General features: G+C 37.5%; 1 protein-coding gene across 1 annotated transcript in view; it reads right to left on the reverse strand.

The window, feature by feature from the left end:
- Positions 1–2,351: 2,351 nt before the first annotated feature.
- The window catches only part of LOC113110603 (cadherin-4-like), a 42,908-nt gene continuing 17,823 nt past the window's right edge, over positions 2,352–27,436 (reverse strand). Inside the window, 9 exon segments of the mRNA XM_026274716.1 lie at positions 2,352–4,049; positions 5,227–5,391; positions 5,539–5,678; positions 6,447–6,680; positions 6,906–7,142; positions 8,663–8,805; positions 10,633–10,886; positions 11,715–11,900; positions 21,584–21,721. Coding sequence (XP_026130501.1) covers positions 3,843–4,049; positions 5,227–5,391; positions 5,539–5,678; positions 6,447–6,680; positions 6,906–7,142; positions 8,663–8,805; positions 10,633–10,886; positions 11,715–11,900; positions 21,584–21,721 — 1,704 coding nt within the window. The 3' untranslated portion in view covers positions 2,352–3,842.

Raw genomic sequence — 27,436 nt, forward strand, 5'->3', positions numbered from 1 at the left:
TGATTGGTTGTTTCTAAACGGGAGCGATGTATTTCTGCAAATGGCAATAGAACCACTGGGAGGAGCCAGAGGAGCTTGATTTTTTCACAGATTATCTGTCTCATATTCTACTGTCAGGACATAATGACAGGTTTAACAAATATGTAAAAAATATAATTTTACAAAAGTTACCTACTGCAGCTTTAAGTAGTCAAATCTTACATACAGCACTTTTAAGTACTCAGCAATTCCTAATTATGATTAATCGTTAACAGTATTCATCAGATATTTCCTCTGATCGCTGTATATTTATCCTTAAACACGTTCAGAAAAAAAGTGCCAGAATTGTACCTTAAGTAAAATTAAAAACTCTATAATGTTAACTTATGATGCCTAATTTAAATTAATATTGGTATATTTTATACTACAAACATTCTAAATAGTATTATTCTCAACATTGTTTTTATCCTCCATTTTAAGATATGGAAACTTATAATATATATATATTGTTAGTCCTACTTTAGTCCATTAAATAATTCAAAACATTTCTTAAACTTAAGCCTGTACATTTCTATCAGTACATTATTCTAAATTTTGTGTTCCACAAAAGAGAGCCATAGATTTTCAACATCTCACCCCAAAGATAGATGCCATCTCGTATGATCGCTCCCCACTTTCCTCTCCTCCCTCTTTTCCTTTATTACCACCCCTTCTTGTATCTAATGACACATTGCTCTTATAGTTTTGCTCTTTCTTCATCCCTCTCTCTTCTCGTCTGTGGGTTATTAGCAGTGTTCTGCTTGATGAGATTAAAGCGAGGGATTAATCAGAGCACTAATTGATAGACACGGCCGCAGAGAGTTCCAATCCCCTACAGCTCTCACTCTCTCTGTGTGCTGACTTATTGAAACCGCAGAGAGATACTCATACACAATTTTGGTACATGAAGAATAGATAAAAACAGAACATGTTCGCCATTAGTATGCAAAGGGTAACAGAGATGCAGAGAGAGAGGGATGCTGCGAGCTGGAGTTGTACTTACTGAAACTAATGGAAGAGCACTGATAAACTGTCAGTTAGTATCTGTCTTTAAAAGGGGCGAGAGGTTAATAAATGAGATCAAAATGAAAAGAGCTGTGGCATGCTTTAGAGGTTAGACAGTTCAAACCAAATTTCCCTGTCTTGTTTTTAATGTGGCAAAGTGACTTAAAAATGTGCTTTAAAAAGCTGATTTTAAAAAAATATATATTGTAGGTGGTCTACAAGACCATGTCCTGTTTGGACGATCCCTAAGTGTACCCTGGATATATTGACAAACTCCGCTGCAACATAGATTGCAAGATGATAGGTTTATGATATGGAAATATGAACTTTTACCTTTGTTTTTCTCTGCAAATATTTAATGCAATTATTTGCAAATTAACCAATATATCATAAAATAATGCAATTATAATGTTAAACTGATTGATAGTCCTAATAAGGCATAAAGCAAAAATCACATAAATGTTGATATTAAAAAAAGGGAAAAGAGAGATAAAATATTAACTTTTATAACATTTTTAATCTCATTACTCAATTGTAATTTCATACATTTTCAGGGTCTTAAGCTTTAATCCACTCCCAGAGATTCGTCATTAGTGGTGGGCCTTATGTTTTAATTATGCCATATGCCCTTCGAGTACACTGACCTTTCACTGGGTCATGGGAAAGAACTTCATGGCTCATTTAAATACATGTGAAAAATCTAGGAAACTTTCTGTCAGATAAGTGTTGTCATCACTGGACAGAGTGCTTCATTATTAATGCTTCTGAAGGCAAATGTGTAGGAGGAGCAGTCTTCCAAAGTTATGTTAAGTCAATGTTAATTTAATGGTAATGCATGGAAATCCAGAAGTTCTAATGATAATCACGCTGCCATTTTTAAATGGCCTGATTTTATGGCTTAATCAGAAATCCCATACTGGATATATCAGCTTAATTCAATTGTTACTTGATGGCATGAAGCAATGCTCACTCATGCCCAGAAAACATTATGACAAGCTGCTGAAAGAAACATGGAAGTATGAGAGAGAAGAAAAGAGACATGAACCTGTTATGAACAGGACAGAGACTTGAGAATCTTCCTCTTGTTTTGTTTTTTCAAAAATTGTGATTGTTTATTCTCTAAAGCACATCCAATATTTGAGATGAATGGAAAGAGAAATCAGTTACACTGAATGGTGGAGCAGGCATGATTGTAAGCTTCTCTGCAATGCAGGTTTAGACCCTTATCCAGGGACAGAACGCACAAGACAGACTTTCTTCAGAACGACAAGACAAAAAGAACGCTGCTGCATTTCTCAAAGCCAAAGAATGAACGTAAAACCTAAGAGAAAAATACAAAAGACAAACATATAAAAAGAGAATTAAAAAATCCTACAGGATATAGACAAACACACACTCACACACACACATTCAAGCACAATAAAAACCAAATAGGCCCAGACACTGTCATTTAGCCCGACTTGGAGCTTGAAGAGCAGCAGATGTTTTAAATAATACTTCAAAAATAAGTATTTTACAGCATTTTAAACATTTTGAATATTTTTTTGTATGTTTTTTATTTTTATTTTTTTCAGATTATATTTATTCCGTATTGTGTATATTCTTTGCCAACTACTTTTCACATTCTGACCACAGAGGAACAAGTGCGAGAGATTTGAGACATTGTTTTGAAAGAAGTCATGCACGTCTAATATTTGAATCAACTTATAAAGTTAGAAAAGGGGAATGTTCAAGACAAAAAAGAAGGTTTCTTCTGATGCAATCCTTTTAGAGTCGGGTTTCTTCAGCCATCACTTTTAGTCTCGCTGTCTGGCAACTTGTCATGCCTAAATTACCTTTACAATTCGGAAACGCAACACAAAATCGTACAAGGCAGGCAAGAGTATGAGCTAAAAGGCATTCTCCAGTAATATATTTTCTTCTTTTAGAAAATAAAGACCTTGATTTTTTTTTTTTTTTACACAACCAGTACACAACATAACATTATATGGTCGTGGTCGGTCAAGTTAAAAAAACAAAAAAAAAAAACAAAAGAAATTTAAGAAATTATGATTTTTATAATTGGATCACTGTACTTCATACGCTCCAATTTCTGAAGGGAGAATGAGATTTCTGAAGGGAAAATGAGTCCTGTGTTTATCAACAAAAGTCTTGACAAAACATTCTCTGTTTCCTTTGTTTGTTTTCCACATAGTAGTCAAAGAGGCGTTCTGCACCGGTAATGCAGGGATGAAAGGAAAGCAAAAGGTAGTCGAGAAGAGCGGACAGGAACTGGGGAGTGTGTGCCCAACAGAAGAAACTTTTCAAAATGGCAACCGACCCTGAGATTGCAGGAGTCCGATACAAAACACACCACAAAAGGCACTTTATCAACAACAGTGCTTCTGTTCTACTGAAATTCAAGTTGAGAGAAAAAGTGTGTGTGGAACTCTCTTTAGTGATAAAGCGAACAAAAAAAACGAGCGTGCGCACTCGTTTTTGTTTTATTCCCACACGTCGAGAATTCGTTGTCGCAACTGGATTCCATCTTGAGCCTCTAGGTGGTCCGAGAGGAGTGACAAAACAACACTGAAGAAACCACAACGCGAAATATTGTAAAAAGCCGTAAAATACTTGTGGATTGCAGCAAAGGTCCAAAGCAGGCTGCAGGGCAATACCCTCCCCCTCTCGATGCCTCCGTAGCGTGCAGAGGAACTTTAGTTGAGAGATAATCAGCCCACTTGGAGGCTTGGCGTGCGACTTCTCAATAAAACATCTGAGAAGCCAATTGTCTCTCCTGGCCCTCTCCGTTCCCCCCCGTCTTCCTCGAGTTCCCACCTTCAGTCATCTCCCCCTCCTCCGTAGAGGTCTGCCAGCTTTTTGAAGCGAGGACCCCAGTCATTGAGGTAGTCGTAGTCCTGTTCTCCAGAGCTGGAGGAGTCCAGGGAGCTAACGGAGCCCGCTGTGGAGCCGCTGCCCTCGTAGTCAAACACCAGCAGGGAGTCGTAGGGAGGAGCAGTGGGGTCATTATCCGCCGCGCGCAGACCCTAATACGAGAGAGGGAGAGAACGTGTGACGGGGCTGCTGGAACAGACGCATACAAAATGCTCTGAAAGCCGCTGCTGGAAAGTGCATAAAGGGGTCACATCAGGAGGAATCAAATTTTCCTTGATCGTTTGAGATGAAAGACCTTGATGCACTATAAAAACAAGCTGTAACTTCCTGCTCAGTCAAAGACTTTTTTTTTTTTAAACTAAGCTGCAAAATTGCCTCATTTTGTGTTTTTTTTTTTCTCACATAAGGCAGACCAGATGAACACGTCTATCCATCCAACCATTAAAACTGTTTTTGGCAATTGAACTTAAGTTGAAAGAAAATATATTCAAATATAAATATTAAATCAAATTTCTCTGCAACTAATTGAAAGGACTAAAATAACTAAACTACATGACTAAAACTAAAACTGAAATAAAAAATAAATGTATTTAAACTGAAATATTGAAAAAATTAAAGTGATAAAAACAACAGAAGCACACAAAAAAAATACAGAACAAACTAAAATGGAAACGAAAATATTACAGAGAAAGCTAAATAATTAAATTAATAAATACTATAAATTATGCTGTTTATGCTTGTATGAAGCACTTGCTACTCTCCATTTCTTAAAGCAGTGAAAGGTTGGGAAAGTTTACTTCTAACAAGATTGTCGATTATTTTAATACGTCAAACTTTGTTCAGCACTTTTCAGCACAGAATTTTCAGTAAGACTTTACTTAAAGCCTTTATGTATATTGCATCATTAAGGGTTACTAAAGGGTATAATTCATTATAATAATTCATAATGTGCACTGTATTTCATTATATCTTGTTATAATTAATGCATTAAACAGACTTTTGTCATGCATTGTACATTTAAATAAAGTGTTGTCACATTTTGTTAGAACATAATACATTTTCTTCTTAAGTTATTTTTTGCATAAATGATTTAGAACTCCTTTTCTTTCTCAGTTTGTCGATGAAAAACTATTTCTGAATGATTTCTACCTAAATAAATTCTGATTGTAAGTAGACATCAGGAAAGAAAATTGTTATGACCTCTTAAGTATGGCTTTCCAATCTTGCTTTCAAATTAACTGTATTTCCTTCCTGTGCCCCTCTGCAGGCATTAACTAAACTCGAGGTCTAACTAGATTATCTTCATGATAAGAAACAGAGGGAGCATACGTCAATGATGAACTCCCCGATGTCCCCTGGGTGTGGCACCGTGGGCCGGACAGGGTACTGAGATTCTAGGATAACGGGTCTCTCGTCCACTCTCCGCACACCTGCAGGCTTGCTCATGATGTGATCTAGAGACTCAGGCTGCTGCAGCTGACTCAGATCATAGTCCTGCAACAGAAATAAAAATATACCAGGTCACGTCTGAAACAAGGTCAGAAACGCTCTTGCAACTGAAATAAAAGCAGCAAACTATTGAAAATTTCCAAACAGCCTTGACTCGAAAATCAATAACAGCATGATGTGTGTGACACTGACCTGATCTTCCTCTCCTCCTCCCTCTTCATCATACTTCAGGATATTATCTCTGACGTCATCCTCAGGGTCGATCAATAAGGGCTTCGTCTGACGCTCCTTCTCCCTTCGCTTCACCCACACCACAAAGAACAGAACCATACCTAAAAACAAACATACAGGGGCGTCATGCACCTAGCTTCTAATTTTGACAGGGCACCAGTGGTGGTCCAGACGTATTTAGAGCCATAGGCAAGATCTAAGAAAACAAAACACTTTCTGATGCACTTTTATATAGTTTAAGTTTATATGTGTAAGCCTACTGATAAAGTACACTGTTCTGAAGGCTGCATTAATTTGTTTAGAATTAACAATTGAATATTTAGTCTTAAATATAATTTATTCTTGCGATGACATAGATGAGTTTGCACTGCTTGATATTTTTGTGGAAACTGTAAAAATGTTTTTCAGGATTGTTTAGTGAATACAAAATTCAAAAGAACAGCATTTATTTGAAATATAAATTATTTGTAACATTATAAATGTATTTACTTCAATATAATATAATATAATATAATATAATATAATATAATATAATATAATATAATATAATATAATATAATATAATATTTTTTTCATAATATTTCATATATGCTAGTTTTTGGAAGTCACATTTACATTTTTAGATGGCACATGTACTGAATGGGAATAGTCTTGTACTTATTTCTAAGGAGACTTTGTTAGGAGGTTCATAAAGCTGAGAAAATGTTGACTGAGAATGGATAATCAAATATTAAGTGACATGTTGAAAGGTTATTAATCACAATTTACTGATGTTGCGGAGGTTTGATTTTGTTGCATTCTCTGATTTAATCATTTATTCATTTATAAATCAAACCATCAATCTGCACACTAATCCATCCATCACTTACTGAGCAGTATAATGATACAGATGAGGATGGTGATGATGGCTCCGGTTCCCAGCCCGGCCACAGTCACTGCCCCGAGCACAGTACAGTCTCCGTTTTCATCACAGGGACACACCTTCACCTTCAAGACAGAGGTGTTGGACAGGGGAGGGTTTCCCGAGTCGGAAACTAAAATGGGAACTCTGTACATGCCTGCCTCCAGGTACGGGATCCGGAGTTTCAACTGGGCATAATTACCTAGAAAGAGATTAATTAGGAGAATCATTTTTAACAAGAGAATAATTAAAAATGTGGATATTTTTGGAAACTTTATTTACATATTAACAGCAAATCTTTTTTCTATTCACTATTAATAATGTCAGATGTACTATCCTGAAGGAAACACAATAACTGAATTTACAAAGACCTGTTGAAATACTAAAATCCTTGAATACTTTGAATTTGTAATATGTAAGATCTAACCATTCAGGCGTGAAATGGTCCAGTTACGACGGGCAGAAGAGGGGTAAGAGGGCAGCTCAAAGACATACGGGCCAGCGTTGGGCTCTGAATCTAAATCGGAGGCTGTGATGTTGACTGGATATCCGTGTCGTGACCGCTCGCAGACCAGAGCCTCTTGAGGAACTAAGACAGGCACGTTGTCATTCACATCTATCAAATAAATCTGGACAGTACCAGTTCCTGTGGCAGGAGGGGAACCTAAGAGACGGAAAAAGGATAACGACAGTCAGGGGTAAGGGTCGTAAAGTTTATATATTTGTCCTGAAAACTCTCTATTGTGTCAGATATAAGAAAGGATAACTGCACATAAATATTTCACACAGCTGTTTTCCCTTTAATAGAGCTGGGCTCTCTCAGAGGACAGATATGTGTAATAACTTTGCCTGAAGAAACAGACATATCTGCTCCCTGCGGCTGTGAGTGAATCAAAGACAACAACAGAGGTCAGATATATACCTACACGCTCTCAAAACACAATCTGCCATCATAGACGAGGGACATTTGTGGAAAACATGGCACGGTATCATTCCCAAAGCTAACAGGCTAGATATTATAAAGACTGATTCTGTCAAATTCTGTTATTAGAAGGTCTGATAATACAACCTGTCAACCCTGGACACCTGTATCAACTGCTAGACAAAACGCCAGTCCCCAAAGGCTTTGTCCTGACAAGGCCTGCCACTATAGACACCTTTGAAAACTTCTGGGAAAAACACACAGAGACAGGGAGATGGACCGATCAATTTCCTAATCATACCAACCTCCCCTGAAGTTTTCAGAGCTTTTGAAGCAATACCCTAGGTTAAGCAATTTCAGCTTCTACATTTTAAAGAGTTGGACGAAAAAAGAACAGGCAAATAAACTGTTATTTACATCTCCTTTCTGATATTCAAAAATATCAAACACGCCTGCCTAAATCATTAATAATGGTTTCATTTAGATAATTTAAAGTCAGTTTCAATTGGAATTGGTTCATTTAGAACATCTGATAGTTTGATTTATTTCAGAAAACTGGTTTGTCCTTAACAACCTTATTTTTCATATGTAGCATTGGAAAGTCTGAGTCATCTTAATAAATCAGTTTGCCCTAAATGATTCTTCCTCAGACGCATCTTTTGAAAATCTGATTCAAGTAAATCAGTTCGTTCAACTATCCACTTTCTCATATGTAGCAATCGATGCTCCCATTTATTTTAATGAACTGGTTTGTTGAACAGTTCCTGTAAATAAGCACAAAGAAAAACAATTCACAAATTTATCAGTCCCTCACTCAAAAACCATGAGCAAAACTAAGTGAGTTAAAACAACACAACCTAGACTACATTAAATATGGGTTAAGAATTTGTCCTATTCATACCAACTGTTTTTTGATGGTTTTAAACAATTAGTCTGTCCATTTAGGAAAGTTTGTGTAAAAATGGGCAGGCAAATCCACTGCGATTGGACAGCAGCTTTGTTGGAACACCTTCTTGGTTGAATAGGGCACAAGAATGAAATCCAATCAGATTTTAAAAAGCGCCCCAGTGCTGATAGGTTATGAATCGATAGGCTGTGAACAGCTTTTCGGCTCTGTGGGACAAATTATGTTCAAGCAAACCAACTTCTCTCCAAACAGACCTACCCAATCGTTTAAATCCATTTTCCCCCATTCACAGCATCAACACTCAAAGTGTTGATTTTGTTCAAACTTTCCAACCCCCCCCCGCCTCCATTCTTACCAGTGTCCACGGCCAAAAAGGTCGCTTCATACACGTTTTTCTTCATATAAGGCGATTCGCGGTCCAGCACTGCTGTGGTGGTAATCCTTCCATTGGTCCTGTTGATTTTCAGCCAGTTGGCTGGATCTGACAGTTTGGAGTACCTGAAGGCCAAAAGCATTTGTTCATCAGATTACTCTGGATAAAAATCCATAAGCATCCGCAAGATGCGGCCGTAGAGCTCAACATTCAATCATAATTTATCCTGTAACAGTATGGCTGAGGGTAATAATGTAGCACTTTGAGATCATCAATCCATTTAAATGGCGTTAAAATCATATTTAGTCTGTTATGAGGATATAACGTGGATTATTAAGATATGTCCCTCATTCAGTCACAGCACGGGCTCTGTTCTGATCAATGGATCTGCATAGAGAAATGTGGAAACATTTACACTCAATCAAATCACAGATTTGACACATAATCTTTCTTCTATATATTATTGGGTAATATATCAGGCTTCCCTGCTATTAATCCAAAACACTGACGTTAAAAACAGTTACAGCCTATTCATCTGTCAGACCAGGTCTCAAAGGTGGGTAAGAATGCCACTGTATCGATTCGTACTGGTGCTCAATTATTAGCGCAAATGATTTTGGTATTGCTAATAATCAAGCTCACACTGCATCTTTTTGTTTGTCCGTCAGAGTTTTTGATTGCTAAGCACTTTCCTGTGACTTATTTGAGCCTATAACATTGATAGATTCAGAGAGCGAGAGCGCCACAGTGTGGACCGTATTGATCGAACCGTTCTTCGCACACAGTGATCTATGGAGCAAGTCTAGTGAAGGTCCCCAAGTGTGTGTGTGTGTGTGAAGGTGCAGGGAGGCAAACTTTGGATCGATACTTCAAGCTGGCATGTTGCCCGCACACTTCTGAGTCATGAAAAAAAGAAATCAAGAGAGATCAAGCATGAACGACTGATAGAGAGAGAGGGAGAGACACAATAGAAGCAGCAGTGTGGAGAACGGTTCGGCTCATTACTCGACAACCTTTCACCCTGTTGCTTGGCAACCCAGGCACAACCAAGGGACTAGAACAGGAGAGAGTCAATTAAACGCATTTAGCTGCTCCTGGGGTGCTAATGGTGCGAACGATACGTGCTACATCACTTGACATACAACAACTTGAAAAATTAAGCACTTATATGTATGGAAATTGCATGTACTTCTGACGCTCGCTTACAAAGTCAGAAGTTGACCTGTACTCGGGAGTGATGGATTTGTTTTAAGCCTGGTTTCTATAAAAATGGCTCTTAAACTCACTAGTCAAATAAAGCCCTCATGGATTTATGGGAATTTTAAAACTCAAGAATGATTCAGCTGAAAATAAAAAAGCGAGAGGAGTGGGTAGAATAAACTAGACTTTATGTGGCAGACATCTTGATTTTCTATTCATGTGTGTCACTCAGCTAAATGAGCGCTTTATGTAAATTAACAATAGCAATTGCTGCCTCAGTCCATCATTCAATAAGACTCCGGACCGAAACTATTTAAAAGCATTTAATTAACAATTAAAAAAAAAAAAAAAATATATATTATATATAATAATATATATATATATATATATATTTGTTTTTTTTAAGAATAATTGGGATATATAGCCTACGCTCAGGTGCATTTAGTGTGTGAAAAAAAGCATGACATTGGTTACATCAGTTGACATTGAGTTTAATCAGACTTTTTGACTGAAAAAGGTATAAATATAAATAAAAATGAATAAAAAAAAATTTAAATTAAGTGAATATTAATAATAACCTTTCATCTTTGGAGTAAACTTTTATTTTTATTTTGGCATTGTAGACACACTTTGTCACTAACCTATGTATGTGTTTGAGTGAGTAAGAACAGAAATGATTGACATTTACGGTCACTCAGAAAGATTGACATCCCACGCTTACAACTAAAGCCTCTGCTGTCATTCCTCTCTACCTGATAGTCTGCTGGATGAAGCGGTCTGGATCCAGTGCAGCAAAAGTAGCGAGGGTGGTGTCAGCAGGCACCCCCTCTTCAAAACGGATGACTTTAGGGTTGGAAGGAAAGACGGGGGCCTCGTTGACATCCAGTACTTTGATAGAAACAGCAGCAGAGGAGGACGGCGAGGAGGGGATCCCGCTGGCTAGGTGAGCTTGGTTCGACACCACCACCATCAGCGTGAAGGCGTCATTCCTCTCATAGTCGACCGGCTACATGTATGCACACAAACACACAAGTTCTTTCAGATTTTAAACAACTTGATTGTGCTCTGTTAACAGGAAGGAGATTTTAGATCTGGTAACATGAGCAAGAGGCCTTTTTTATTCAATGAAACCATTCAATGAAACAGCAAAACCCATTTCAATAAGACATTAACTCTTCACTGTCAGGTTGAATGAGACTCCAGAAAGTGTTAGAAGACGAACAGAAAGTGACTTCAGTTTGAGTTTGGAGATGAAGTGAACCCTAGAGTAAAGGTTAGAAGGAGCTGACAAGGAGATGAGTGTGAGAGGATCAGCTGTTCTGTGGTTAGAAATGTGGTGTGCCGAACCACATGTGACCATGAAAGCTGTGTAACACTTCCAAAAAGACTGAAATACATTTTTGCCGATGGCTTCTATCACGCTCTCTCACACACACCATGCAAATGGCCAAAAACTTAAAGGCTACAAAACTGGGGGGAAAGAGAATAGATTACACATCATAGATTTTATATAGTTTTTCAGTAATCTGTGGACCATTTACTTGTGTTGGGTTGCAATATCCTGCTTCTTGCATTATCATTGTTTTAGCAATTGAAAGTATTATTATTATTATTATTATTATTATTTAAAAGGTTTTAATATGAATAGTATTGAGAAATGCTGAGGAAAGGTTTTTAGATTTCTCACTAATTTCTAAGTGGAAATGATGCCTTTCTATATTGTACAGTGGATGAGAGTGTTGAATGTCTGATTATTTAGAGTTAAAAATCAAAAGATCAGCAATCTGAGAACCACGAATAATGTTTGACAATGTACCCAACTGGATACACCTACCTTAACCACTATGACCTTGCCGTCATTGGTGACCTCGTCAGTGCGTATAGCGAAATGGCCCATCGCATCTCCTCCTGTAATCCTATAGACGGCGTTCCAATTTGGTGTATGAGGCTGGTCCTTGTCTCTGACTGTCAAATTGGCCACCACCACACCCACAGCATTCTCTGGGACCTCTCCTAAGAACTAAAAGCAAAGGAAGACAAATAAAATGAGACGCTAAAATTATTTTAAAACAAACATTTTAAATTCAAAACACTAACTACAAAATTGGACCAACTTATTCGAAAGTTAACTGCAAAAATAAACAAAAATAAATCAATAAATACATAAATCAATAAATAAAGTCTGCAACGGAATTCGTAATTCATACATATTAGGACACCAAATACTTGGGAATAATTAGGGTCAATCTAGTACAGGGACAATTGCCTTGAAGGAACCTACAGTTCAGTGTCCTGTTTAAGACACAATGGTAATGGTTTATGGGTTATTACCAAACAGTTCCTTGAAGGCTTTGTTCTTGGTCTCATCAGCTCCGTGGGATGGCTTCCGAGTATCACAATAGTTCAAGTTAGCATTACAGACAGTGTTAGGGGTAAGTTTCAGATCTCATTTGTTACACATGGCTCTTGAAAGAATATCACACTCTACTAGCTATACCCACAGCCCAAGGTGCAAATATGCGGCAAGCTGTAGCACACAAACACAAGCTCATTACAGCTCAGTAATCTGCTGTTTAAAGGGGTTATGAAGTGTGTCCGCCAGATGCTGTTTACAGTAATGGCATCACCATGCAGCAGAGACTACAGCCAAATAGACATTGCTACATGCTCAGTTGAGACCTATGCTGCAGTGGAGGCTATTTACTTTTCAGTGCAGATTCCTAAGATTAAAGCTACTCATTATTTTAAAGTATTTTCAATACAGTCAAGCTTCTTGCTGCTCTAAATGTCAGGTACACTTACAAGCTACTAAGAGTAGTTAGCAAAATAAAATTAGCAACACTAACAGCTACTAACAAGCAAACACAAACAAATTAAATATTCGTAAAATAGTTACTAAACTAGGTACTAAAGCTGCTATACTAATAAGGACTAACAAGGTGTTCTTAAAGCAATGCCAAAACGGGCTAAAATGCTAAAAGCTGTAAACATGCTAACAACCTTTATGAAAATTAAGGTTTTCATAGTAAAAATTTAGTAATCATGGTTTTTTTTTTTTTTCTGGCAAATTGAGTTTTACTACAAATACCATTGTTAAACTCCAGTTAGTGCAGCAAAACCATTTAAGGTTTAATGATGTTTTTTTTTTTTAATTTTTTTTTTTAAGTACAACCAGTTAATTTTCGTAAGTGTATACAATAACTATACAATAGCTTTTTCTAAAATATTTAGATATTTGAAAAAGTAATTTGCTACTTTTAATAGACTAATTAGCTATTCATAAAGTTAGTTAGATGCATAAAAAAATAGTTGCTACACTACCAGATATCAGAGCAAGCCTTTTTGTAGCATTTTCCTTTAAATGTTAATGAGCTCTGCTGACCCCGCCCCTCTGTTTCCAAGCCACTCTCTGAGGTACTGTTTACTTTAGCCGCATTCACCGTGAAACTTGCTAATTAGCACATTATTAGGAAAGGATATTTGCAAAGATTCATTAAAAAACCTTACACTTCTTATACTTCGAAGAAGCTGGATCATTAATGATTCATGTGAACATAAATGCATTTGTATAAATTGAGGGGGGGGGGGGGCACATTCCCTTCAGAAACAAACGTAATCCACTGTGTCTTCAGTGGCTCAGATGTCGAGTAAATGAAGATTGCTATGTACATTATTACATCCAACAACAGAACACCCCAATCACTTAGGAGTCATTCTTGTGTACATCTACTCCAGTGGTGAAACAATGGCAGGCTGATGAAAGCTCACTTTGGCCGGGTCTAAGGTAAGATGCCAGTCCAGTCTGTGCTGAAACACTACTGTCAATCAAACTATCACTGTCTGTCACACTGTGTCAAACTGTCACACAGAAAGGGGTAAAGATTTTAGTAGATAAAAAAAAAAAAAAAAACCTTTTATCATTATAGGGTGGTTGTGTACACACACTGCCAACACACATTTATGTTCAAACAACTTGAAAAAAACTACATGTAGCATCTGATGGCCCCTTTAAAGCAGGTAGTTAAAAAGTTAGCTTCACTACAATCCACTAACAAGCAAACTTTATTTATTTATTATTATTTTTTTTACTTTCTACCATATTAACAATAAATTTACACCCAATGACACTAATAAATATTATAATTTCTAAATTGGTGTAAAAAGCATATTTATTTTTTTAAGATTTATTTTTGGGGTTTTTTTGCCTTTATTATGATAGGACAGATCAGCACTGATGGGAAGTAAGAGAGAAGGGCAGGATCAGAAAGGTCCTAGAGTTGGGATTTGAATTCGGGACGCCCATAGTGCACTGCCCACAAGACATGACAAAAGCTATGACTTTTTGAACTGTTCATTTAACAGAATAATCCAAATTAAATTAAACTAACAAACATGTTAAAGGAGTGGGTTTGATTAATGCCTGAGTTTGTTTCATTACAAATGTTACTCTTTGGAAAAAGTAGCTTAAGTGTTGTGTTTTTTTTTTATATATATATTTTCTTTTATTAAAAAAAATAAAATAAAAAATAATTATATATATATATATATATATATATATATATATATAATATATATATATATATATATATATATATATATATATATATATATATATATATATATATATATGTATATATATATATATATACATATATATATATATACGTATATATATATATATATATATATATATATATATATATATATATATATATATATATATATATATGTATACATATATATATATATTAGGGGTGTAACGGTTCACAAAATTCACGGTTCGGTTCGATACGATACACTGATGTCACGGTTCGGTTCGGTTCGGTTCGATACGTTTTAGATACAGCAAAATGTAAAAACATCTCAACTTTTCAGAATGCCGCAAGCGCACCGCGGGTCATGTGACAAGAACCAACCAATCAGCTTCATCCTTTCCCGTAACAACGTTGAGAGCTCAGCCAAGATGAAGGATCAGCTGATCATAGTTGTATATGGATTGCAATTTTGAAATAAATTTAGTAGCAGAGCTACTGCAAGCGATTTTTAGAGCTGCAAATCCATTTATCCTTCGCTGAAATTTCCGCGTCTCATGGAGAGAGCACGTCATTGTTGCTTAGCAAAGACAGACGCCTCATGAGCGCTTCTGCCCGAGCACTTTGGAAAGGAGGAGAAAGACGCGCTTAGCGTTTTCCATGCGTTTTTAGGCACGATATGTGAACGGCCCCTAAGGCGCTCGCTCACTCAGCACGCGCTGAAGGCTCGTTGCAAAATGTCGAATGCATTTAACAGACCAGAAATATAAGATCCTAAAATAACCAACAGGTCTGGTGTTTGGGTTGGATTCCCTGTAAGCTATAGTGTCTAAATGCTGCAGGGATAGTTTGCTGCGTGCATGTTTCTCCTTTTTTTTCGTCTTTTCCCAGATAGTACTGACGCATATATCCCAGATATTCCCGCTGGTGTTTTTTTTTTTTTTTTTTGTATTCCCGCTGGTGTACCCTGTCATGTTGCAGATGCGACATACCGTTGTTTTTTTATCCACCACTCTCTTGCCATCACCATTATAGCTTAAAGGGAATCCAAAGTGCACCCAAACACCAGACCTGTTGGTTATTGGAGGATCTTCTCATTTCTAGTCTGTTAAACGCATTGGCTATTTTGCAACGAGCCTTCAGCGCGTACTGAGTGAGCGAGCGCCTGCTGAGTAGCCTAACATAAACATATAAGATGGTGTTTTTTTCTTCTTCGGGAGTGTCAGGGGCGTTGCCTGTTACGTCGTTTGGGTTATTGGTCTACCTTGTTGAACGCATATCATTATATTTCTCTCTCTCTTTTTTTTTTTTTTTTTTTCAAATATAATTAAATACTCCAACGAACCGTTCGGTATACATAATGCATACCGCGTACCGAACCGAAAGCGTCGTACCGAACGGTTCAATACGAATATGCGTATCGTTACACCCCTAATATATATATATATATATACTTAGCAACTCCCCAACACTAGCAAAGATGCTTACACATATACACCAAACACTTAAAATAGAGTAAATGGTGGTTTATTTTCATGGTTTATTGGTTGAAATCATCAAAAGTGGAGAATGATAGAGAGACAGTAATATCTACTGGCTGTAGTGATGAAAACATCACAGGGCAGTTCCGTCTCTCCGACTGCACGCTGTCTGGGATGCACAGCTGCATTTACTGATAAGCAGAAAAACACTCTGTTGAGATCAAACAAATGTGCTGTGTCCCTTCCAGGACGGGGTGCAAGAGACCAGTAGACGACAGGACAGTAGAAGACATGATTGACGGATTGATCTGTGCAAAATCAGAGTATGCTTTTTCTATAGGTTACTGCTTCCAGTTTGATTAAAAGAAAAAAAAAATTACTCTGGCGGCTAGTTCAATAAGATATTGGAAATTGTGTGTGTGTGTGTGTGTGCTGTCAAAAAGAAGAGGGAAGAAAAGAGATACATGTTTATGATTTGAAGATTATTGCGGGGGGAGGTAGGAAGAAATTCAGAGGATAAACAAAGAAAATTACATTTACTTCCTTTCCCTTGGTTCTAAAACAAACCAAGGGCAAAATTTGAGCCACATTCTCTTTAAATATATGTAAAGAAATAACTCATTAAAAACGTGAGTATCTCACAAGGCACCATATTAGATGTGCTAGTTTGATTGTACTTAAAGACAGAAATTATCTGTGACAGCAATGAATTAATTAGAGGAATAATGGAATTATGTCTTTCATCAATATTCAGAACATTTCCATTCAAGTCAGGCAGGTCAGTGAAGAGCTAAAGATATTCATAACTAGTAGCACTATTTATATTTAATGACAGGCTGAGTTGGGCATGTTGCCCAATACTTATTTATTTTTAAATCTCACTTCAGTCAAGAGTTTACATTTGAATTTTTGTAAACATCTCAGTCTCAAAGAAAAAAAGAAGAAGAAAAAGACAGAAGAGACTAAACCATATAAAACAAAGTTTCTTTGTAGATTTTTCCCATTTTTACTTAAATAAATAATCACAGAAGCCCTAAAGCACATTTTGCTGAGTTGTACTTTCTTTCGATTTAAAAAGTTACAGTTAACTGATCCTAAATCAATTTCAATTCAAGTTTGTATAGCGCTTTTTACAATACAAATCGTTACAAAGCAACTTTACAGAAAATTATGTTTCTACAAGTACAGTACAACATTTAGTTGTAGTATTTAATGTATTTGTGATACTTGTTGAATGATTATACCTAATCACAATAATATCAAAAATGTTCGATTCTTATAATTGTATTCCTGGGCTTCTGTAAAAAATAACGATAAACAAACAGAACTAGCATCTGCGGGGAGAGATTTAGAGAGTATATAACTGTAAAAATAGAGACAAAACAAAAATCCCTACACTGAGTCAAGATGAAAAACACAACTACAGAGTTGTGATTTTATGGCATTCTAAAGAAAACAGATCCATTCCATCGCAGTATATAAACATTAGTGCCTCACATTGACGATAAAGCCTGTGGTATTCTACTGTACTTCCTGTGGTTGATGAACTCTCAGGTCCACTGTGTTCATCATCATCTTCTAAATCTTCTAAACATCATCATTATAATTGCCATTACAGTCATCAAGGTGCTTCAAAACATAGAGTGATCAGTTATTTCTTAAAATGCAGTACTATTTTGCTTTACTCTCCAGAAGCAATGGCTCTTTCCATATTCATGCGGGTTTTTGCATGAATAAAACATACGGCTGTCTTCAAATTGGAAGCGATATATCTGCTAGGTTTACACCCCCTCAAGCAATTTCGCTTAATTAGCTTGCTTACGTTTCTGAGGGTCTCCTACGGCAAGATGTATACTGCTTCATGCTTCTGTCAAATGCAAATAATCACAGAACATTTCTACCCTGCTTCGACTCAGTCTGTGTGGGTGAACGAGAGAGCAAGAGAGAGCGAGAGAGGATGGATGAAAAACAAAACAAATTAGTTCTAGCACATAACTCATGAATTCTGCTCGAAAGATGGTGCATATGTGCTTCACTGTGTGTCTGCGTTTGTCACAAGCACGCAACTGGAAAAGCGCAAGCCCAATTCCACGGCCTATAGCTATAAAGCGTCGATGAGAAGTTGATTCCGACATTCACAATCTCAGCTTTAAAGCTTTACTTTAATGAATGTTTGTCTGCGTTAAACTAGCAACGCACATGGTGAAGAATTTCATACGCTTTCATACAAGTCAGTTTGCTGTCTGTGCTCCACCGTCAAAGTATTTGATATTTTTGCTCGTTCTTTCTTCCTAACGTAGGCCTACTATTTCTAAAAAAATTGATTCAGCAAGTCTTTCACAAACCGCTGACTGAATCAACAAACCTCTTGCAAGTGTCAGGTCGTGTGAGCCCGCCATAAACCAGTTGTGGGTAATTTTCTCTCGGCTCGGTGATATGTGACACAAGTGTTTGTTATTGGGAGCAAGAGCATGTGCCGAGTGTGGGACTTAATTGCTGGTGTCATCTGGGTTAACTTGCTCTGTTAGGACCTGTCATATGCATTGAGCTAAGACAAGACAACCCAAACGATGGAGTTGTTCGTCTGCTGCATTGTATAATTATGGATGCTGCGATGGACCCAAGGGCGTGTGTACCAGAGCGCTCAAGCCTGCATGAAGGGGAAAAAAAAAAACGTATGAAACTTGACAATTTCAGAAAGCATCAAGAGTAATCAAGTGGGTGGATGAGCAATGAGTTCGTCTGATTTTAGTCTTGCTTTCAATTTCGTTCTGTTTTGCCCTCACTGTTCATTCAGACATAGAAAGTGTCTAATGCACAGATGAGAGAGTCTTAGTGTGTATTACATAGCGGAGGTAAGCCCCTACATCCCAACTCTCCATCTTAGTCTGGACCATAGGTGATGATAGACCCCATTTAAAATCTGCAATTAACTGAGCTGTCAGCACACTTAAAAATCTGTGATTGTGTGATCTCTCTCTCCACCTTGAAACATCAGCTGCGCAGCTTGAGCTGTTCGCTGTGAATACTCATTAAACAACTTTAAAGTTTATATTAAGTATTATCCTTTTCCCTCTAAAAATAACTGTCAATCGAACAAGTTTTGAACTTCTACTTGCACTTAAAGGAATAGTTCACCCAAAAATAAAAATTGTCACCATTGACAGTACTCACCCTGAGGATATTTTTAATATTGTCTAATCCTTTTTGTCCATTCATTGAAAGTTCACACACACACACACACACACAGACACACACACACACACACACACACACACACACACACACACTGTGAAAAAGTAACCCCAACCCAGGCTCATTGGAAATATGTGCACATGGCAACATTTCTGCAAACTGATATTACATTGCTTCTTCATTTTCCACAGTTTCAAATTGAAATCCAAAGTGAAGTCCAGTAAGTGGTGCTAAAAGTGCATTCAGTTCAATTTGGAAAATATTAACATAAATCTGGCAATATTTGATCACATTGGCTAATGTATGTATCATGGCAGTTCGGAAATGAAATGGTGAGTTGCACTAAAAGTTGCACTAATAACGCACCACCTACACTAAACTCTCTCCAAACCTAACCAAAAAAAAAAGCAAATATGACATAAAAAGTCTTTGAGCTGGATTAAAAGTTGTTGGTGTTTGACTAGTGTTTATTTCAGCTTAAAACTGCAGTGAATTGTATGTGTAAGTATGCTTTTAATATGCAAGTATGCTAAAAAAAATTGAAAATAAATAAAAAGTTTTGGTTACATGGACTTTCAATGGAGTGACAGAAATACAGTATACAGGAGCATTGGGTCATGACCCCAAGGAGAATCTTTGACCTTCACCCTGTAAACCCTTGAGGCTTCCACTATGGGCGTCTATACCCCTGTCAGACCTGTCCACAAGCATCTGGTCCTCAAAAACAACATTTGAGAATAAAATGACACCAATTAAAATGAAGAGCAAGACCTTCTGATGCCAGATGATAGATGTCATACTGATTCCCTAACTATCGTTTGGCCTTCAAATAAATATTACAGGTAGAAAAAATGTGCAAAATAATTCAGAATGCTTCAGCATCAGACGGTGTGGCAGAGGCCCGGGGATATTACTTAATGAGAGAGAGAACGCAAGGGCACCAGAGATGAGCGCTGTGAGAGAGCGATAAAAGAGGGATGGCAGATAGCGGGAAATAAATGGAACGGGGAGAGAGAGAGATAACGAAAGCCAGAGCGAAGGATCGAGGGAAGGAGATAAATGGCTAAGCGAAGAAGGAAGGAGAGACAGAGATGAAGGCTGACAGAAACAAACACTGGTAAATGTGGGAAAAGAGCTGTAGAGATACAGAGATAAAGAAAACAGGAGATGGAGGATGTACGGAAGGTGAAAGGAGAAAAAAAGGAGTGGATGAGAGGGGATTCAAGCCAGATGCCTGAAGAGAAACTACAGTCACCTGAGGGGCAGAACTGGCACTGGGACAGGAGAGAGAGAGAGAGAGAGAGAGAGAGAGAGAAAGAGAGAAAGAGCACCTGATCACACATCTCTCTCATTCCCTACACCCTCCATTTCATTCCATCTCTTCCCTCATCACCTCCCAGAATTCATTGCTCTTAGTGAATCTCTCTTTGTTTCACAGCTCCAGTAGTTCCTCCAGCTGTCAGACAGTATTGTGTGAATTAAAGCAGTATCAAGACACTGTACAAATTCTGAAATCGAGGTAATGAGGGGAGCGAATGCGTCCAAACAAGCAGAGCTCTTCTCCAAAACCTAATCCTAACCGTCCTGGCAGCTCTGACATACTGATCTGGAACACTCTACATGAGCAGCAACTATCAGTGCTATACAAATGAATATCCAGCTTACAATATTTAATATAGAATTTGATGTATTTGTATGCTTATTCTTATAAGCATACAAATACAAGTATTGGGTAAAATAATCCTATGGGCAAGACATTACAGGGAAAAACGTTTTCTAAAGCATTGGTCAGTTTTGAGTTTTTGGGTTAAAAGTTGTTTGGCTTTTCATAAATGTTTCAGACTAGTGGGATGTTTATTTTATTGACCTTTATATATTTGTGTCTGTAGAATCAATTTTAATACATACCTTTAAAGACTGTTTCTGTGTTATGTGTAGAACTTCAGCAGAACTTGCCTGCAGCAAATTTGACAATTTTATTCCTATTTATATTTGCATTCAGAGTTTTGTTTATAAATGTTTTTTTTTTTTTTTTTTTTTTAACAAAATTAAATTCCTAGAAGATTTCCAAAATCCCCTCTGTAAAATCTGTCAACATGATTAAATAAGAATTTTGAATCTGGCTCTATTCAGTGCTCAGATTTCTTTTCTGAAAAATATGTAAATTAGTCCATATTTAATTAGATACAACCTCAGATTTAAACATAACATTTCAGAAAACTTGTAATAAAAAAATGCTTTCAATTATTCATGTAATCAATCATCTAGGGAAGTGTGGTAATATCTAGATCGTTTTTTTACCTACACAATATTTTTTGAAATAAACTTTTCAGTGTGGAATGAAATATAGTTGATTTTCAATCATCAATTTTAATTGGATCCTTTTCAGAGAGATTTTTGCATGCAGCACACCTATGATATGTTAAACTGTTGTCTACGTATATATTAAAACACACTATATGGTAAACGCTCTCTGTGAATTATAGGGTACTCACTGTTTTTGAGTCCAGCTCCGGAGGGTTATCGTTGATGTCAGCGATGCTAATGAGGGCCGTGGCGGTGTTGGACAGGCCGAAGTTCAGGCTGCCCTCCATATCGGTGGCCTGGACTATAATGGTGTACTGAGACACTTTCTGAAACAACACAGAACATGTCCATTTTAATCAACACATCACACATAAATCAGGAATTACCATAAGGATTTTCCACAGATTTTATACAGTTTTGGAATAAAAAATAAAATCTATTTAATGATGTTTGAACAAATTATTCCCTTTTATCTCTTTATTTTTCCCGACATAAAAATAAATAGTTAATTTCACTTTTGGGAATGACTTTACAGAAATGAAAACATATGGTAGAATGAAAATAGTTTTTGACTGATTATTACGTTATTTCAAAATAATATAATATAGTGTAATATATACAGTGTGTACACAGTGTATTGTACTTTTTCTATTTCTTTGTTTCGCTAATGGACCTGGAAATAAAGCTAAATATATACTATACTCCAAATCAGTGTTATTTTAGAATTATTTATATAGTTTACAGTGTTCAATAATATTTTCAAATAGCTTTTATGTTTATATTTTCAGATTTAATTTTGTGCTTTTGTCATTTTAAAAAAGAAAATTATTTATATAGTTTCAAATTATTATATTTTTCTTTATTTTTTGACAAACAAAAACAAATTTGAATAGTCTTGGCTTTTGTTAACAATAACAACACTGCTCTCAAGTGCCATGTACAAAAAGTGTTTTCCCTATAGTATGACTACAAACTTTATTCATCCGTTTTTTGGTGATGGAACAGCCGAGCGTTCCAGAAGTTTGGCATGTAAGCCTGAACAAAGCCGTCTTACAAACACTTTAAGACTGTGTATATTTGGGAAATGGCGGCTCTTTGTGTTTGTCTGTGGATACGTCTGTCTGTCTGCTTGCATGCAGGCTTTTCTGTTAATTAGGACAAGAGGCTACAGTGAGCATTGCTTTGCTTTGATACTTTGTCGCTCACTATTTATGGAAAGACACACACCCACACTCATACACACACAGATAATCAGTCCGCAAAAACAACTCTTCATCAACTGACATGAACCAGCCTGTTTGTAACCACGGATGAAAAGCAGGGGTTGCGAGGGCAACAGATGGATAGAAACATACGCGCACACACACATCGAAGTGTTTGTTGTTGCATGGCCAATGTTCCTTTGGGTACAGATGTGAAACTGTGCCCCTGTCCATGCTCGGGTGAACCTAACTCCAGTTAGTCCACACTGGGAGGAAACAGAGAGCTGAGCCTGAGCCAAAGCCTCTCCTCTGCCTCTTTCAGCTCCAGCCGTATTAATCCGGTTGGCCGAAAGCCTTCTGTTGTTGCAGACAGGAAGTGGGGGGAGTCAAGGACAAGTCAGCCTTCCACTGAGACCAGTCTGGGGACGGGTGTCTTGGAGGGAGATGTCTGACTGCTGCTGTGAAGCAACAAATACCCTCGCAAAAGCTTGCTGGAGATGGTTTTACTTTGCTTCCTTTTGTTTTAGCAGATGACTGGCTATGGGATATCAATTTAACCATAACTAAACATGAGAAATGCCTCTCTGGCTCAGAGCTGCCTACTTACGCAGCATAATTATGCTGCCTTATAAAGCCAAATTCATACATGTGTGTAGTCTTCACAAGAAAAAATACTAAATATAGTTTGATGCCAATATGGTTAAATAATATTATCAATATTAAATGTCTTTATTGCCACTTTCAATCAATTTATAGGGATAGTTTAACCAAAAATGCATTGTCGATGTCCACTGAAACGATCCCAGGCCCAGACTAGTATAGACATTGTGGAAATAGTCCATGTGACATCAGTTGTTCAACCTTATTTGAACAAGTATTTTAATAATGTCCTTACTCCGATTCTAGGATTTGATATCTTAATATGTGTTCCAAAGATAAACAAAGGTCTTATAGGTTTGTAATAAGGGTAAGTCATTTTTCATTTTGGGATGAACTATCCCTTTAATGTATCCTTGTTGAATTTATATATATATATATATATATATATATATATATATATATATATATATATATATAAATAAAGGTTGAGAGTAGCATGTATCCTTTTTAATATCTGACAATTCTCTGATATTCAGCTGTTGGTGGATGTAAACTAATTCATAAATGTCTATTTTTTTCAACTTCTGATTCCATTTCTAATGGTAAATATGCATTGTAGTCAATAAATATTCATTTGGTTATAAAGCTCACTTGCATTTGTTCTAGCTCAATGGACGTGACCTTATGATGCCTGGAAGCCTGTCTGAAACCAGTTTCCTTAGCGGGAATCTTCATTCAAAAACCGTTTGTTAATTAACTGACTGACTGGACAGGTCTTTCAGAATCTTTCTGTCTACCCATCCATATTTCCCTCTCCCCTCAGGTAGCTGCATTTAAGAGGCAGGTCAGGGACTCCTCAGAGGAGAGCTCACAGTTTTAAAGCACTTAAAGAACCAAAGAGTACTGCGGACACACACTGAGAGTCATTAAAACCTGCGTCTTCTCGTTAATATTGCCCAGTTCGGCTCTATTAATGAGAACTCAATAGCGGCTGACCTTTATTAACACCATAATGAAATATCAATACTGTCTCCTCTGGTTATGCTCTGCAGAGAACAAGAGAAACAAATCAGTGTGTAATTAATTTCACACACTTTTCATACAGCGCTGGCTGCGGGGATGGAGAATGTGACTCTAAGAGACGAACTTAAACACATTTCCAGTCCTGGAGGGAGTGTAAAACGATTACACCTCAGGACAACTGGCAGAATCTTGGCGACTTGAGAGCAGATCCAGAGAGAGGCGAGTTTCACCCAAAGAGACTCTCACATGCTTGAGTCAACTGTTATGAGGAGCATTTCACAGCCCAACGGGCCCTGACCTCACTTTTCCCAGACACCTTGCTCGTTCACTCGGGAGAGGAGGGAATAGGAGAGGTGATAAGGGGAAGGAGAGGAGGAAAGTGATGGTGGAGGAGATGATAGTGGAGAGAGTGCAACCAGAAGTTATGATTCTCCTCATCTCGCACATGCAGGAAGCTTCTGATCATCTGGGAATGACTGGGACACACACACGTGTACTTCACACCGATCGATTCCCTAATCAGGCGTGGCAGAGTGGACACGTTCTAACCTAGACCTGACACAACAAGACAAACGCACACACACACTCGCGCGCACAGACCACATGGCCTCTGGCAGAGACAAGAGACAGGTAATGAAAAGCAACAGCCTGGACAATCTGGCTCGAACAGATTCACAGAGCTGCACAGACAGACATGCAGGGCTTTTAACTCACACATAGACAAAAGACACAGCACTGCCACTGCAGAACTTTTAAGCACTTTGATTTTATGTGATTCAAACCCGTGACCAAACACTGTGATACATCAATAAGATAAATGAAATGAACATTTATGCTACATTTGGTTGAAAAGCACCATGGGATTTAAAGGGATCATTATTAACTTATCTTCATGTCTTCATGACTGACTATCTTTTCTAAAACACAAAAGGAGATGTTTATAACAGATTGTCCAAGCTGCTCTTTCTAGTGGTGGACCGATATATTTTAAAAGCTGATGCAGATATCGAAGGGAGCAGAGTAGTCAATGACAAATACCATAAACAAGGCTGTCCTTAGCTGACTCTGTGTCTAGTGTAATGTAGGGAGTGGGGCCCCCCTCGGTCTTGTGGGGGGGCACTATATTGCCCACCCAAAAAAGCAAGTCTTAAAGCAGGCGGAAACTAGCGCTGCTCGCTGGTCATTATGGAAATAATCTGGCTGTGTCTCTGTTCTTTTAACGTGCGATCAGTAAATCATTGTCAGTAATTCCCCCGCAGAATTTTCTACCCCCATCTGTGCTTTTATGCAATTGTACTCTAACGCTAATTTGCCCTATTTACTAAAACTAGCCCCAAGTGTTTATTTTAGTGAATGCTTTTTGTCATTTTGGAGCCTGACAGTCTGTGGTCTCCACCCGCTTTTATTGTGCAGAAATGAGAAATGTGAACATTCTTCCAAATGTCTCCTTTCGTGGTTCACCAACAAAAAAAAATAAAAAAATCAATGGTTTGGAATGACATGAGGAGGAATGAATGATTCATTTGAACTCCTCTCTTCAGAAATCGGTCTTTTCTAAACTCGTAAAAAATACACATATCCAATTTCATTTAATTTCTGTCTGATATTATAGATTCATGCGGTGCTATTAAAGGGAAAAGAGGAGAGGATAAAATGACAGAAATGGGGATGGCTGGTTGTAAAGTGCATAAGATTGACGTATTTGCCATGAGGGGCATAAGATGAGATGACAGTTGTAGTAAAAGGCATGCAGCGCAAAAAGATGGGGAGAGGGGCTGCTTGTTAGCTGCTGTAATCAGACAGGTGATGGCGAGCAGGTTAAGAGGTGTGTGGAGGTGATGGGGTCTCGGTGTGAGAGGGTAATTGGTATTCAGACCTGATCAGACGTGTGTGACATTAAAGTCAATGTGAACTCCCACCAATGCAAGCGACTGCTCCAGGCTTCTTCAACCCACTAATTACTGCATAAATATTCCAATTAGACGACAGGTACTGATGAAGGAGGATTATGCTCCTGATGAGAAAATGTGTATGTGAAGGATATGCAGAGAGGCAAATGTTATGATGTGTATATGTGTGTGTAGACAGCTGTCCGTCTCGCATGTACTCCCCGCTGGGTAAAAACACTGGAAGTTCAGAAGGAGCATATTCATGTAAGCACTCCGGTCAGAACACTAAGTGGAGTAAACAGCAATGTCAATTTTTTATTTTAAGTGAAGTTATGTTAATTGAAGGGAAGTGACGTGTAGCCAAGTAATGGTGGCCCATACTCAGAATTTGTCTCTGTGGCACCCAGGGAGCAGTTGGGGGTTTGGTGCCTTGTTCAAGGGTCTCAGATCAGTCGTGATACTGAAGGTGAGAGAGAACACTGTACATTCACTCCACTTCCACTGCTTTAATTTCAAATAAATGTTTTATATTTGAATATATTTAATAAAAAACAAAATATTCATGTAATGGCAAAGCTGAATTTGTAGTCTTGTTTCTCATGATCCTTCAGATATGATTTTAAAATGCTTAGTTGGAAACAAAATAAGATTTTTTTTAATTACTGATGTTGTAAACATTTGTGCTGCTTAATATTTTGTTGAAACCTTGATACATTTTTCACGATCCTTTAATCAGTAGTTCAAACTTACTGCATTAATTTGAAATAGGAGTCTTTTATATCATTATATATGTCTTTACTGTCACTTTTGATTAAATTATGCATACTTGAATAAAACTATATAAAAACACTTCTGTTGGTACACTATCTCTGTATGGATAACAGAAGCCTGGACACACTCCAACATCTCCTTTTGTGTGTCATGGAAGACAGAAAGTCATACAGGTTTGGAACAACACGACGGTGAGTAAATTATGACAGACTTTTCATTTTTGGGTGAACTATTCCTTTCAGTCTCATCCATCAACATCTTGCCCGACAGAGAATGTGATGTTGAAAAACTTCCAAATGTTCCATTTGCGATGAGGCTTTGTAAACACATAAGTGTGTCCTAGTTCTAATTGGAGTGCACAGGTGGAAGAGAGCGCAATCACTGCGTTAGATTAATGAGGGTCGCGCTCTGGCCCTGAGAGAAGGACAGATTACCCGCCTGCAGTAGGTACCACGACCCACATTCATGCTCCTGTAGAGACTCTCAGCCAGTCTGTCTTAGTCACTGGATTAGCAGGAGTCACTGCTCCAGGTATAGACTTATGATAACTTGTCAC

Source organism: Carassius auratus, chromosome 11, assembly GCF_003368295.1.
Source record: "Carassius auratus strain Wakin chromosome 11, ASM336829v1, whole genome shotgun sequence".
NCBI classification, from domain to species: Eukaryota; Metazoa; Chordata; class Actinopteri; order Cypriniformes; family Cyprinidae; genus Carassius; species Carassius auratus.